Genomic DNA, 17,500 nt, shown 5'->3' on the forward strand with positions numbered 1-17,500 from the left:
TGTTCTAGAACTCATAAAACATCTGGTAGGATTCTGTATGGAGGAGTGGTCTAAGATCCCTCCCTATGTGTTCTAGAACTCATAAAACATCTGGTAGGATTCTGTATGGAGGAGTGGTCTAAGATCCCTCCCTATGTGTTCTAGAACTCATAAAACATCTGGTAGGATTCTGTATGGAGGAGTGGTCTAAGATCCCTCCCTATGTGTTCTAGAACTCATAAAACATCTGGTAGGATTCTGTATGGAGGAGTGGTCTAAGATCCCTCCCTGTGTGTTCTAGAACTCATAAAACATCTGGTAGGATTCTGTATGGAGGAGTGGTCTAAGATCCCTCCCTGTGTGTTCTAGAACTCATAAAACATCTGGTAGGATTCTGTATGGAGGAGTGGTCTAAGATCCCCCCCTGTGTGTTCTAGAACTCATAAAACATCTGGTAGGATTCTGTATGGAGGAGTGGTCTAAGATCCCTCCCTGTGTGTTCTAGAACTCATAAAACATCTGGTAGGATTCTGTATGGAGGAATGGTCTAAGATCCCTCCCTGTGTTCTAGAACTCATAAAACATCTGGTAGGATTCTGTATGGAGGAGTGGTCTAAGATCCCTCCCTGTGTGTTCTAGAACTCATAAAACATCTGGTAGGATTCTGTATGGAGGAGTGGTCTAAGATCCCTCCCTATGTGTTCTAGAACTCATAAAACATCTGGTAGGATTCTGTATGGAGGAGTGGTCTAAGATCCCTCCCTATGTGTTCTAGAACTCATAAAACATCTGGTAGGATTCTGTATGGAGGAGTGGTCTAAGATCCCTCCCTATGTGTTCTAGAACTCATAAAACATCTGGTAGGATTCTGTATGGAGGAATGGTCTAAGATCCCTCCCTATGTGTTCTAGAACTCATAAAACATCTGGTAGGATTCTGTATGGAGGAGTGGTCTAAGATTCCTCCCTATGTGTTCTAGAACTCATAAAACATCTGGTAGGATTCTGTATGGAGGAGTGGTCTAAGATCCCTCCCTATGTGTTCTAGATCTCATAAAACATCTGGTAGGATTCTGTATGGAGGAGTGGTCTAAGATCCCTCCCTATGTGTTCTAGAACTCATAAAACATCTGGTAGGATTCTGTATGGAGGAGTGGTCTAAGATCCCTCCCTATGTGTTCTAGAACTCATAAAACATCTGGTAGGATTCTGTATGGAGGAGTGGTCTAAGATCCCTCCCTATGTGTTCTAGAACTCATAAAACATCTGGTAGGATTCTGTATGGAGGAGTGGTCTAAGATCCCTCCCTATGTGTTCTAGAACTCATAAAACATCTGGTAGGATTCTGTATGGAGGAGTGGTCTAAGATCCCTCCCTATGTGTTCTAGAACTCATAAAACATCTGGTAGGATTCTGTATGGAGGAGTGGTCTAAGATCCCTCCCTATGTGTTCTAGAACTCATAAAACATCTGGTAGGATTCTGTATGGAGGAGTGGTCTAAGATCCCTCCCTATGTGTTCTAGAACTCATAAAACATCTGGTAGGATTCTGTATGGAGGAGTGGTCTAAGATCCCTCCCTGTGTGTTCTAGAACTCATAAAACATCTGGTAGGATTCTGTATGGAGGAGTGGTCTAAGATCCCCCCCTGTGTGTTCTAGAACTCATAAAACATCTGGTAGGATTCTGTATGGAGGAGTGGTCTAAGATCCCTCCCTGTGTGTTCTAGAACTCATAAAACATCTGGTAGGATTCTGTATGGAGGAATGGTCTAAGATCCCTCCCTGTGTTCTAGAACTCATAAAACATCTGGTAGGATTCTGTATGGAGGAGTGGTCTAAGATCCCTCCCTGTGTGTTCTAGAACTCATAAAACATCTGGTAGGATTCTGTATGGAGGAGTGGTCTAAGATCCCTCCCTATGTGTTCTAGAACTCATAAAACATCTGGTAGGATTCTGTATGGAGGAGTGGTCTAAGATCCCTCCCTATGTGTTCTAGAACTCATAAAACATCTGGTAGGATTCTGTATGGAGGAGTGGTCTAAGATCCCTCCCTATGTGTTCTAGAACTCATAAAACATCTGGTAGGATTCTGTATGGAGGAGTGGTCTAAGATCCCTCCCTATGTGTTCTAGAACTCATAAAACATCTGGTAGGATTCTGTATGGAGGAGTGGTCTAAGATCCCTCCCTATGTGTTCTAGAACTCATAAAACATCTGGTAGGATTCTGTATGGAGGAGTGGTCTAAGATCCCTCCCTATGTGTTCTAGAACTCATAAAACATCTGGTAGGATTCTGTATGGAGGAGTGGTCTAAGATCCCTCCCTATGTGTTCTAGAACTCATAAAACATCTGGTAGGATTCTGTATGGAGGAGTGGTCTAAGATCCCTCCCTATGTGTTCTAGAACTCATAAAACATCTGGTAGGATTCTGTATGGAGGAGTGGTCTAAGATCCCTCCCTATGTGTTCTAGAACTCATAAAACATCTGGTAGGATTCTGTATGGAGGAGTGGTCTAAGATCCCTCCCTATGTGTTCTAGAACTCATAAAACATCTGGTAGGAGTCTGTATGGAGGAGTGGTCTAAGATCCCTCCCTATGTGTTCTAGAACTCATAAAACATCTGGTAGGATTCTGTATGGAGGAGTGGTCTAAGATCCCTCCCTGTGTTCTAGAACTCATAAAACATCTGGTAGGATTCTGTATGGAGGAGTGGTCTAAGATTCCTCCCTATGTGTTCTAGAACTCATAAAACATCTGGTAGGATTCTGTATGGAGGAGTGGTCTAAGATCCCTCCCTATGTGTTCTAGAACTCATAAAACATCTGGTAGGATTCTGTATGGAGGAGTGGTCTAAGATCCCTCCCTATGTGTTCTAGAACTCATAAAACATCTGGTAGGATTCTGTATGGAGGAGTGGTCTAAGATCCCTCCCTATGTGTTCTAGAACTCATAAAACATCTGGTAGGATTCTGTATGGAGGAGTGGTCTAAGATCCCTCCCTGTGTTCTAGAACTCATAAAACATCTGGTAGGATTCTGTATGGAGGAATGGTCTAAGATCCCTCCCTGTGTTCTAGAACTCATAAAACATCTGGTAGGATTCTGTATGGAGGAGTGGTCTAAGATCCCTCCCTATGTGTTCTCCAATATTATAAAACATTTTAGAAAAGTATTGAAAACAGGGGAAGGGTACTGGAGTATTGAAAATGGGAGGGTGCTGGAGTATTGAAAACAGGGCAGAGTGCTTGAATATTGAAAACAGGGAAGGGTGCTGGAGTACTGAAAGCAGGGCTGGGTGCTGGAGTATTGAAAACAGGGCTGGGTGCTGGAGTATTGAAAACGGGAGGGTGCTGGAGTATTGAAAACAGGGCTGGGTGCTGGAGTATTGAAAACAGGGGAGGGTGGTGAAATATTGAAAACAGGGCATGATGCTGGAGTATTGAAAACAGGGGAGGGTCCTGTAGATTTGAAAGCAGAGCTGGGTGCTGGAATATTGAAAACAGGGATGGGTGCTGGACTATTGAAAACGAGAGGGTACTGGAGTATTGAAAGCAGGGGAGGGTACTCAAGTATTGAAAATAGGGGATGGTGCTAGAATATTGAAAACGGGGAGTGTGCTGGAGTTTTGAAAACAGGGCTGGGTGCTGGAGAATTGAAAACAGGAGGGTGCTAGAGTATTCCTTTTCGTCAAAAACAACTTTAAATTGAGGGAGTGCATTTGATTTGACGGCCCACACATTCGCAATTAGACCCACTGACGTGTTTCTAAGCTCGCTAGCCGACGTCGCCATGACATCGCCTTCAAGTTTGATCAAGGATTTCTATTGGAGAAGCAGTTTCTGCCTATCTTCATACTGTATTGTGTTTTATAGAGGAGCCGGTATGCAATTCCACAAACAGACTGGATCATATAGGGAGCAGCCAACCAGACTGGATTATATAGGGAGCAAACAACCAGACTGGATTATATAGGGAGCAGACAACCAGACTGGATTATATAGGAAGCAAACAAACAGACTGGATCATATAGGGAGCAGACAACCAGACTGGATTATATAGGAAGCAAACAAACAGACTGGATCATATAGGGAGCAGACAAACAGACTGGATCATATAGGGAGCAAACAAACAGACTGGATCATATAGGGAGCAAACAACCAGACTGGATTATATAGGGAGCAGACAACCAGACTGGATTATATAGGGAGCAGACAAACAGACTGGATTATATAGGGAGCAGACAACCAGACTGGATTATATAGGGAGCAGACAACCAGACTGGATCATATAGGGAGCAGACAACCAGACTGGATCATATAGGGAGCAGACAAACAGACTGGATTATATAGGGAGCAAACAACCAGACTGGATTATATAGGGAGCAGACAACCAGACTGGATCATATAGGGAGCAAACAAACAGACTGGATTATATAGGGAGCAGACAAACAGACTGGATCATATAGGGAGCAACTTTCTCAGGGTTTATTTAATAACTACCCCAAAGCTTTACTGACCATCCCTGAGTTCAGTTAACCAATCAATCAAATGGATTTTATGAAGCCCTTTTAACATCAGTAGATGTCACAAAGTGCTTATACAGAAACCCAGCCTAAAATCCCAAAGATAAACAAAGCAGATGTAGAAGCACGGTGGCTAGGAAACACTCCTTAGAAGACATGAACCTACTGCAGGAAGAAACTTAGAGAGGAAGCCGGGCTCAGAGAGATGGCTGATCCTCTTCTTGCCTGTACTAAAATATTTCTACAGTACTACAATAATACTACTACTTGTTACAGTATTAAAACTCTGTGTAGTCTTACCGGTTGGACCAGGACGTTGTTTTTGCCATAGAGCAGGTGAGTACGGGAGTTCTGGTGAAGAGATTCCACGTATTCCCGCGCAGACGCCGCAAACTTATCCTCGGACATGCTGACGCTGGACTGCCTCTTCCGGATCTGGGAAACAGGCCAGGAGAAAGGTCTACATTATTGAGTATTGAAACAGGCCAGGAGAAAGGTCTACATTATTGAGTATTGAAACAGGCCAGGAGAAAGGTCTACATTATTGAGTATTGAAACAGGCCAGGAGAAAGGTCTACATTATTGAGTATTGAAACAGGCCAGGAGAAAGGTCTACATTATTGAGTATTGAAACAGGCCAGGAGAAAGGTCTACGTTATTGATTATTGAAACAGGCCAGGAGAAAGGTCTATGTTATTGAGTATTGAAACAGGCCAGGAGAAAGGTCTACTTTATTGAGTAATGAAACAGGCCAGGAGAAAGGTCTACGTTATTGAGTATTGAAACAGGCCAGGAGAAAGGTCTACATTATTGAGTATTGAAACAGGCCAGGAGAAAGGTCTACATTATTGAGTATTGAAACAGGCCAGGAGAAAGGTCTACATTTTTGAGTATTGAAACAGGCCAGGAGAAAGGTCTATGTTATTGAGTATTGAAACAGGCCAGGAGAAAGGTCTACGTTATTGATTATTGAAACAGGCCAGGAGAAAGGTCTATGTTATTGAGTATTGAAACAGGCCAGGAGAAAGGTCTACTTTATTGAGTAATGAAACAGGCCAGGAGAAAGGTCTACGTTATTGAGTATTGAAACAGGCCAGGAGAAAGGTCTACGTTATTGAGTATTGAAACAGGCCAGGAGAAAGGTCTACGTTATTGAGTATTGAAACAGGCCAGGAGAAAGGTCTATGTTATTGAGTATTGAAACAGGCCAGGAGAAAGGTCTACATTATTGAGTATTGAAACAGGCCAGGAGAAAGGTCTATGTTATTGAGTATTGAAACAGGCCAGGAGAAAGGTCTACGTTATTGATTATTGAAACAGGCCAGGAGAAAGGTCTATGTTATTGAGTATTGAAACAGGCCAGGAGAAAGGTCTACATTATTGAGTAATGAAACAGGCCAGGAGAAAGGTCTACGTTATTGATTATTGAAACAGGCCAGGAGAAAGGTCTACGTTATTGAGTATTGAAACAGGCCAGGAGAAAGGTCTACGTTATTGAGTAATGAAACAGGCCAGGAGAAAGGTCTACGTTATTGATTATTGAAACAGGCCAGGAGAAAAGTCTACGTTATTGAGTATTGAAACAGATCCTGACTGATTGTGTCTCAAATATATTTAGTTATTTTTATTTAGCCTTTATTTAACCAGGCAAGTCAATTATGAACAAATACTTATTTACAATGACGGCCTACCAAGAGGCCTGCTGCGGGGAGCAGACAAACAGACTGGAATAAACATTAAAATGTAGGACAAAACACACATTGAGACAAGAGAGACTCCACAACACTACATAAAGAGAGACACTACAACACTACATAGATATGCCACAACACTACATAAAAAGAGACACTACAACACTACATAGATATGCCACAACACTACATAAAGAGAGACTCCACAACACTACATAAAGAGAGACTCCACAACACTACATAAAGAGAGACACCACAACACTACATAAAGAGAGACACCACAACACTACATAAAGAGAGACTCTACAACACTACATAAAGAGAGACTCCACAACACTACATAAAGAGAGACAACACAACACTACATAAAGAGAGACTCCACAACACTACATAGAGACTCCACAACACTACATAAAGAGAGACTCCACAACACTACATAAAGAGAGACACTACAACACTACATAGATATGCCACAACACTACATAAAGAGAGACACTACAACACTACATAGAGATGCCACAACACTACATAAAGAGAGACTCCACAACACTACATAGAGACTCCACAACACTACATAAAGAGAGACTCCACAACACTACATAAAGAGAGACACTACAACACTACATAGATATGCCACAACACTACATAAAGAGAGACACTACAACACTACATAGAGATGCCACAACACTACATAAAGAGAGACTCCACAACACTACATAGAGACTCCACAACACTACATAGAGAGAGACTCCACAACACTACATAAAGAGAGACAACACAACACTACATAAAGAGAGACTCCACAACACTACATAAAGAAAGACGCCACAACACTACATAAAGAGAGACTCCACAACACTACATAAAGAGAGACTCCACAACACTACATAAAGAAAGACGCCACAACACTACATAAAGAGAGACTCCACAACACTACATAGAGACTCCACAACACTACATAAAGAAAGACGCCACAACACTACATAAAGAGAGACTCCACAACACTACATAGAGACTCCACAACACTACATAAAGAGAGACTCCACAACACTACATAAAGAGAGACGCCACAACACTACATAAAGAGAGACTCCACAACACTACATAAAGAGAGACGCCACAACACTACATAAAGAGACAACACTACATAAAGAGAGACTCCACAACACTACATAAAGAGAGACAACACTACATAAAGAGAGACGCCACAACACTACATAAAGAGAGACACCACAACACTACATAAAGAGAGACTACACAACACTACATAAAGAGAGACGCCACAACACTACATAAAGAGAGACTCCACAACACTACATAGAGAGACTCCACAACACTACATAAAGAGAGACAACACAACACTACATAAAGAGAGACTCTACAACACTACATAAAGAGAGACTACACAACACTACATAAAGAGAGACTCCACAACACTACATAAAGAGAGACTCCACAACACTACATAAAGAAAGACACCACAACACTACATAAAGAGAGACTCCACAACACTACATAGAGACTCCACAACACTACATAAAGAGAGACTCCACAACACTACATAAAGAGAGACGCCACAACACTACATAAAGAGAGACACCACAACACTACATAAAGAGACAACACTACATAAAGAGAGACTCCACAACACTACATAAAGAGAGACAACACTACATAAAGAGAGACGCCACAACACTACATAAAGAGAGACACCACAACACTACATAAAGAGACTACACAACACTACATAAAGAGAGACGCCACAACACTACATAAAGAGAGACTCCACAACACTACATAAAGAGAGACTCCACAACACTACATAAAGAGAGACAACACAACACTACATAAAGAGAGACTCTACAACACTACATAAAGAGAGACTCCACAACACTACATAAAGAGAGACAACACAACACTACATAAAGAGAGACTACACAACACTACATAAAGAGAGACTACACAACACTACATAAAGAGAGACACCACAACACTACATAAAGAGAGACACTACATAAAGAGAGACACTACATAAAGAGAGACACTACATAAAGAGAGACACTACATAAAGAGACAACACTACATAAAGAGAGACACCACAACACTACATAAAGAGAGACTCCACAACACTACATAAAGAGAGACACTACAACACTAATTAGAGACTCCACAACACTACATAAAGAGAGACTCCACAACACTACATAAAGAGAGACTCCACAACACTACATAAAGAGAGACTCCACAACACTACATAAAGAGACTCCACAACACTACATAAAGAGACTCCACAACACTACATAAAGAGAGACTCCACAACACTACATAAAGAGAGACTCCACAACACTACATAAAGAGAGACTCCACAACACTACATAAAGAGAGACTCCACAACACTACATAAAGAGAGACTCCACAACACTACATAAAGAGAGACTACACAACACTACATAAAGAGAGACACTACAACACTACATAAAGAGAGACTCCACAACACTACATAAAGAGAGACACCACAACACTACATAAAGAGAGACTCCACAACACTACATAAAGAGAGACTCCACAACACTACATAAAGAGAGACGCCACAACACTACATAAAGAGAGACACTACAACACTACATAAAGAGAGACTCCACAACACTACATAAAGAGAGACACCACAACACTACATAAAGAGAGACTCCACAACACTACATAAAGAGAGACTCCACAACACTACATAAAGAGAGACACCACAACACTACATAAAGAGAGACTCCACAACACTACATAAAGAGAGACACCACAACACTACATAAAGAGAGACACCACAACACTACATAAAGAGAGACACTACATAAAGAGAGACACTACATAAAGAGAGACACTACATAAAGAGACAACACTACATAAAGAGAGACACCACAACACTACATAAAGAGAGACTCCACAACACTACATAAAGAGAGACACCACAACACTACATAAAGAGAGACACCACAACACTACATAAAGAGAGACACCGCAACACTACATAAAGAGAGACACTAGAACACTACATAAAGAGAGACACTACAACACTACATAAAGAGAGACACTACAACACTACATAGAGACTCCACAACACTACATAAAGAGAGACTCCACAACACTACATAAAGAGAGACTCCACAACACTACATAAAGAGAGACTCCACAACACTACATAAAGAGAGACTCCACAACACTACATAAAGAGAGACACTACAACACTACATAAAGAGAGACTCCACAACACTACATAAAGAGAGACACCACAACACTACATAAAGAGAGACTCCACAACACTACATAAAGAGAGACTCCACAACACTACATAAAGAGAGACGCCACAACACTACATAAAGAGAGACACTACAACACTACATAAAGAGAGACTCCACAACACTACATAAAGAGAGACACCACAACACTACATAAAGAGACACTACAACACTACAGAAAGAGAGACTCCACAACACTACATAAAGAGAGACTCCACAACACTACATAAAGAGAGACTCCACAACACTACATAAAGAGAGACTCCACAACACTACATAAAGAGAGACTCCACAACACTACATAAAGAGAGACACTACAACACTACATAAAGGGAGACACTACAACACTACATAAAGAGAGACTCCACAACACTACATAAAGAGAGACTCCACAACACTACATAAAGAGAGACTCCACAACACTACATAAAGAGAGACACTACAACACTACATAAAGAGAGACTCCACAACACTACATAAAGAGAGACACTACAACACTACATAAAGAGAGACTACACAACACTACATAAAGAGACAACACTACATAAAGAGACAACACTACATAAAGAGAGACTCTACAACACTACATAAAGAGAGACTCCACAACACTACATAAAGAGAGACACTACAACACTACATAAAGAGAGACTCCACAACACTACATAAAGAGAGACTCCACAACACTACATAAAGAGAGACACTACAACACTACATAAAGAGACACCACAACACTACATAAAGAGAGACACTACAACACTACATAAAGAGAGACACCACAACACTACATAAAGAGAGACTCCACAACACTACATAAAGAGAGACAACACTACACTACATAAAGAGAGACTCCACAACACTACATAAAGAGAGACACCACAACACTACATAACGAGAGACTCCACAACACTACATAAAGAGAGACTCCACAACACTACATAAAGAGAGACTCCACAACACTACATAAAGAGAGACTCCACAACACTACATAAAGAGAGACTCCACAACACTACATAAAGAGAGACTCCACAACACTACATAAAGAGAGACTCCACAACACTACATAAAGAGAGACTCCACAACACTACATAAAGAGAGACAACACTACACTACATAAAGAGAGACTCCACAACACTACATAAAGAGAGACAACACTACACTACATAAAGAGAGACTCCACAACACTACATAAAGAGAGACACCACAACACTACATAAAGAGAGACTCCACAACACTACATAAAGAGAGACTCCACAACACTACATAAAGAGAGACTCCACAACACTACATAAAGAGAGACTCCACAACACTACATAAAGAGAGACTCCACAACACTACATAAAGAGAGACTCCACAACACTACATAAAGAGAGACTCCACAACACTACATAAAGAGAGACTCCACAACACTACATAAAGAGAGACAACACTACACTACATAAAGAGAGACTCCACAACACTACATAAAGAGAGACACCACAACACTACATAAAGAGAGACTCCACAACACTACATAAAGAGAGACACTACTACACTACATAAAGAGAGACTCCACAACACTACATAAAGAGAGACTCCACAACACTACATAAAGAGAGACTCCACAACACTACATAAAGAGAGACTACACAACACTACATAAAGAGAGACTCCACAACACTACATAAAGAGAGACTCCACAACACTACATAAAGAGAGACACTACAACACTACATAAAGAGAGACTCCACAACACTACGTAAAGAGAGACACTACAACATGACAGCAACACAACATGACAACAACACTACATGTTAGCAGCACAAACATTGTTGGGCATAAACAACATCACAAAAGACAAAATGGTAGACAAAAGACACCATGAGATGCAGTCACAAGTGTCAGTAAAAGTGTCTATGATTGAGTCTTTGAATGTAGAAATAAAAGTGTCCAGTTTGAGTGTTTATTGCAGCTAGCTGAAAAGAGGAGCGACCCAGGGAAGTGTGTGCTTTGGGGACCTTTAACAGAATGTGACTGGTACTCTTCGGGCCCTGGTCAACAGTAGTGCACTATATACGGAATAGGGTGTCATTCGGTACGCAGCCCATATGACCATGATTGAAACTGACTGGGTTCTTTACCCACCGGGGATTTGAACCAATAACCCTGTAGTTACTGAGCCCTATTGTCTAACCATAATCCTCTAGGCCCTTCTCAGAAGCTACTACCAGGACTCCCTGGAAAACAACTGTTACTGAGTGGACTATTCTGGTTAAATAAATATACAGGAAATTATTATTGCCATAGCTACTCATTGAATCCTCACAGAATGTATTGTACTGTATTGATCGACTCCTCCAGTAAGTGCCCCCATGTATTCCATGGCCCCCTGAGGGACCTAGCCTCTCTCACCCCCAGAGCGGGCCTCCTGCTGGGGGAAGCATCCTGGCCCCGGTGGGCCCCGTGGATCCGGTGGCGCTGGACCAACTCGTTGGCAGACGGGTCCGTCCAGAAGTGGTCGGACGTCTTCAGCTTAGTGTACTCCAGAGCACATGGACCCACTGGAGGAGGGAGGGGAAGGGGGGAGGAAGAGGGGGGAGGGGGAGAGAGGGGAGGGGGACAGGGAGGGGAAGGGGGAGAGGGAGGGGGAGAGGGAGGGGGCGAGAGAAAGAAGGGGGTAAAAGAGGGGCAGAATGAGGGAGGGAGAGTAAATATAAGCAAAAAGAGTATCTACAGTATGTGCTTTTGTGTCACCTAAATGTAGCATTATAACAACCCAATGTAGCATTATAACACTCCATAGAGACATTATAGCATCCCAATGTAGCATTTTAACAAACGAATGTAGCATTTTTTATAACAGCTCGTAGTGGCAACTTACCTAGTAGACATGCCAGGATGGGTCCAAACACTGTGTCATGCATCAGAGACTCTGTCTCATAGTACTTACTGTAGAGACAACACACACACACACACACACACACACACACACACACACACACACACACACACACACACACACACACACACACACACACCCCGTAAGAGAAACAACAAAAGAGCATTGAGTCTAACATGAAAAACACTCCATTAGGCCTGATGGAAGAGAAAACAGTGAATGAAATTAGAAGTAGTAATGTAGAGTGCAGAACAAAAGCAACAAGGAGAAAGGTAATTCAATTTAAAATAATGTAATCGTGCCTGGAAGAGACATGATAAACTATAGCTCTTCGCATATACAGTGTAAGTTAATGCAGAAGTTGGCTTTTTTTTTTTATTCATTTTTTTTTACCTGGAGTTATCCACAATGTACTGTACGATCTTGTCCAGGACCTTCTCGAAGAGGGCGGTGCGTACCCAGATGTGCTTAATGGCCTGAGCGGAGAGGGGCTGGGGGCCGCGACCTGCAGACGACGACCCCTGCCTCTTCAGGGGCTCCTGACCCACACTCTGGGTCCTCTGGGTCCTCTGGGTTCTAGGGGTGAAGGGCAAAGGTCAGTAAATGACAGTGTTAGGGATTAGGGGGTAGAGAGGTTAGGCTTTGGACAGATGATCTCAGGTAAGGCTGGTATTGCTGTAGGGTGGGAATCCACGGTTGTAAGATTAAAGGAATTAGGAGGGAAGCAGGAAATCTGGGAAATCCTCCAACCAAGATTTCTGGAAAACCTGGGAATTTCTGGAACATTCCAGGAATTTTGCAACCCTACTGTAGAGTAGATTGTATGCTATTCAGATCCCTGAGCAGACGGATTTGTCTTGTTGTGTGTCTTCCTCTTGGTTTTGTAGAGCAGACTAGGGTTATGTACGCACTTGACTACATTTAAAGGGGTAGGATAGGCATGATGGCTATGGTACGGTCTCCACCTTGACTACATTTAAAGGGGTAGGATAGGCATGATGGCTATGGTACGGTCTCCACCTTGACTACATTTAAAGGGGTAGGATAGGCATGATGGCTATGGTACGGTCTCCACCTTGACTACATTTAAAGGGGTAGGATAGGCATGATGGCTATGGTACGGTCTCCACCTTGACTACATTTAAAGGGGTAGGATAGGCATGATGGCTATGGTACGGTCTCCACCTTGACTACATTTAAAGGGGTAGGATAGGCATGATGGCTATGGTACGGTCTCCACCTTGACTACATTTAAAGGGGTAGGATAGGCATGATGGCCATGGTACGGTCTCCACCTTGACTACATTTAAAGGGGTAGGATAGGCATGATGGCTATGGTACGGTCTCCACCTTGACTACATTTAAAGGGGTAGGATAGGCATGATGGCTATGGTACGGTCTCCACCTTGACTACATTTAAAGGGGTAGGATAGGCATGATGGCTATGGTACGGTCTCCACCTTGACTACATTTAAAGGGGTAGGATAGGCATGATGGCTATGGTACGGTCTCCACCTTGACTACATTTAAAGGGGTAGGATAGGCATGATGGCTATGGTACGGTCTCCACCTTGACTACATTTAAAGGGGTAGGATAGGCATGATGGCTATGGTACGGTCTCCACCTTGACTACATTTAAAGGGGTAGGATAGGCATGATGGCTATGGTACGGTCTCCACCTTGACTACATTTAAAGGGGTAGGATAGGCATGATGGCCACCTTGTCATCTTTCACTAGTTGTGGCAGATATTTTCTAGATAAAACGCTAAGTATCATATCTTTTTTTATTAAACGTCTGCATGCTTTTCTCCTCTGAGGAAACAACAGCTGATTCAAAGGGGGATATCAAAAGTGTCCCGTGAAAGACTCAGGCACGATCAATGACCAATAGTGACGGAGGAAGTGGGGATGATATTATATTTTTGTTGCTAGGCAGTGGCAGCTTTTTTTTAATCTTATAGCTTGCTCTTCCATCTTTTTTTTAAATAGCGAGCATAAACAAACATATTTTCAGCACTTTTATTTCCATGACTGATCAAAACTACATTTTCTCTTGTCTCTCTGCAGCAAACACACGGTGAGAAATATGTTTGGAATATCAATTCGCCCAAAAAAATAAATCCCGGTATCAAACTCGTAATACATATAGAACCGTGAGAATGCATATCGTATCAGCACCTAAGGATGGTGACGACACCGTACCGTGAGGTCCCCTGCGCAGATTCCTAATGAACAACGTCAAAGATACCCCTCAGATTAGGCCGTAATGCGGCGCTTTTACTAACTCTGTCCTGGGGGACCCCAGGAGGTACACGTTTCAGAGGGAACGGAGAGGGAAAAATCGCATTACAAGCTTTCATCTTTTGAAATTAGGGAGTCGTAAAATTGAAGAGGCAGTACTGTAGTACGTCGAACAAAAGCAACAAAGAGAAAGATAATTAAATGTCAATAATGTAATCATGACTGGAACAGACATTGACAACCTAGACCTCTTTTGTGTTTTCAGTGCAGTGGTAAGTTAATGCAGAAGTTGCTGTTGTTTACCTGAGTTATCCACGAGTCGAGCAGAGTGAAGGTGAAAGACTACTTTGAAATTCTGTTCTACTTCTATTCTTCTATCTCCCTTCCTGTCTTTTCATATAATCTTGTCTTCATTTTCTCCTTTCCTATCTCTCTCTCTCTCTCTTTCTTTGTTTATCTCTTTCCTATCTCTCTCTCTCTCTCTTTCTTTGTTTATCTCTTTCCTATCTCTCTCTCTCTCTCTCTCTGTTTTGCTGTCTCTCCCTCTTTGTTTTGCTTTCTCTCTCTTTTTGTTTTATCTCTCTCTTTCTTTCCTGCGTTGATTGTTATTCTCAGCGTTTTTATAACATAGAAGAAGAAACGCCTAACAGAGTTATATCTGCTCTCCCACATCGTAGTTCAACACTCTCACACACACACACACACACACACACACACACACACACACACCACACACACACACACACACACACACACACACCACACACACACACACACACACACACACACACACACACACACACACACACACCACACACACACACACACACACCATACACACACACACACACACACACACCACACGACTTCCACCACCACCCTACTCCCCTACGCCCACTCAAACCACCACCCAGTCACGATGCACACTCACCCTCAGCCTCTTCAGCCTGCCACGCACACACACAGACACACAGACTCTCGTTCTCTCTCTCTCTCTCTCTCGTTCTCTCTCTCTCGTTCGCTCTCTCTCGTTCGCTCTCTCTCCCCTCACTCTCCTCTCTCTCTCTCCCCCCTCTCTCTCCTCCCTCTCTCTCTCTCTCTCTCTCTCTCTCTCTCTCTCTCTCTCTCTCTCTCGTTCTCTCTCTCTCGTCTCTCTCTCTCATTCTCTCTCTCTCTCTCTCTCTCTCTCTCTCCCACCCTCTCTCTCTCCCCCCCTCTCCCTCTCTCTCATTCTCTCTCTCTCTCTCTCATTCTCTCTCTCTCTCATTCTCTCCCTCTCTCTCTCCCTCTCTCTCTCTCTCTCTCTCTCTCTCTCTCTCATTCTCTCCCCCCCTCTCTCTCTCTCATTCTCTCCCTCTCTCTCTCCCTCTCTCTCTCCCTCTCTCTCTCATTCTCTCCCCCCCTCTCTCTCTCGCTCTCTCCTTCTCTCTCTCATACACATACACTGAAATACATGTATCTCTTGTATTAGTTAGTATTGTGTCTGTTGACCAGATCTGCCATTTGAAAGCATGTAGAGCCAAAGCACGACTGTGTCCCAAATGGCACCCTTTTCCCTATATATATACACTACCGTTCAAAAGTTTGGGGTCACTTATAAATGTCCTTGTTTTTTAAAGAAAAGCACATTTTTTGTCCATTAAAATAACATCAAATTGATCAGAAATACAGTGTAACATTGTTAATGTTTAAATGACTATTGTAGCTGGAAACGGCTGATTTTTAATGGAATATCTACATAGGCGTAGAGGTCCATTATCAGCAACCATCACTCCATGTGTTCAAATGGCACGCTGTGTTAGATAATCCAAGTTTAGCATTTTAAAAGGCAAATTGATCATTAGAAAAGCCTTTTGCAATTATGTTAGCACAGCTGAAAACTGTTGTTCTGATTAAAGAAGCAATAAAACTGGCCTTCTTTAGACTAGTTGAGTATCTGGAGCATCAGATTTGTGGGTTCGATTACAGGCTCAAAATGGCCAGAAACAAATAACTTTCTTCTGAAACTTGTCAGCCTATTCTTGTTCTGAGAAATGAAGGCTATTCCATGCGAGAAATTGCCAAGAAACTGAAGATCTCGTACAACGCTGTGCACTACTTCCTTCACAGAACAGCGCAAACTGTCTCTAACCAGAACAGAAAGAGGAGTGGGAGGTTCCGGTGCACAATTGAACAAGACAAGTACATTAGTGTGTCTAGTTTGAGAAACAGACGCCTCACAAGTCCTCAACTGGCAGCTTCATTAAATAGTATCCGCAAAACACCAGTCTCAACGTCAACAGTGAAGAGGCGACTCCGGGATGCTGGCCTCCTAAAGTAACGCACTGAATTGTGGGAAAATGCTTCCATTTGGGAACCAGCCTATGGGTGACCAGTGTGAGGAGTGTGCTCCATGAGCATACTTTCATATTCTCATCCTCTTCCTCTCTGCTTCCTGGCAACAGATAGTGACGGAGCTTGATTCTATATAGGAATTGACGGGGTGCCATTCAAGCCTGACGCTAAATTACAATTTCAGAGCACACGTCTTAGATACAAAACCCTGTCATCATGGCGGCGTATTCCTCATGTTCATTTGTTTGTCGGAGACAAATAGAAATCGTATCGTATTAATCTACCGTCATCTCCGGTACATGGTGACATTTGATGACATTTTGAATTTGTGAAGACCTGCTCTAGGATTGGGTTGTTGTCTTGGGGGGCAGAGAACGCTGCCATGGGGAAATTACCCATCTGAAAGGTTTGGGGTGGGCCTCATATGTCACACTATTCCCTCTATAGTGTATAGTGCACTACTTTTGACCACGGCCCATAGGGAACTACAGTGGCAAGAAAAAGTATGTGAACCCTTTGGAATGATCTGGATTTCTGCATAAATTGGTCGTAAAATTAGATCTGCTC

General features: G+C 42.5%; 1 protein-coding gene across 2 annotated transcripts in view; it reads right to left on the reverse strand.

The window, feature by feature from the left end:
• Positions 1-17,500, reverse strand: part of sgsm2 (small G protein signaling modulator 2) — a 167,484-nt gene that overhangs the window by 46,843 nt on the left and 103,141 nt on the right. For both annotated transcript variants that reach the window (XM_082966795.1, XM_082966796.1), the window contains exons 4-7: positions 12,750-12,932; positions 12,339-12,406; positions 11,870-12,018; positions 4,804-4,938 (exon numbers count right to left, since the gene is read on the reverse strand). In XM_082966795.1, coding sequence (XP_082822921.1) covers positions 4,804-4,938; positions 11,870-12,018; positions 12,339-12,406; positions 12,750-12,932 — 535 coding nt within the window. The remainder of the gene's footprint in view (positions 1-4,803; positions 4,939-11,869; positions 12,019-12,338; positions 12,407-12,749; positions 12,933-17,500) is intronic.

Source organism: Salmo salar, chromosome 20 (genome assembly GCF_965601325.2).
Source record: "Salmo salar chromosome 20, fSalSal1, whole genome shotgun sequence".
Lineage (NCBI taxonomy): Eukaryota > Metazoa > Chordata > Actinopteri > Salmoniformes > Salmonidae > Salmo > Salmo salar.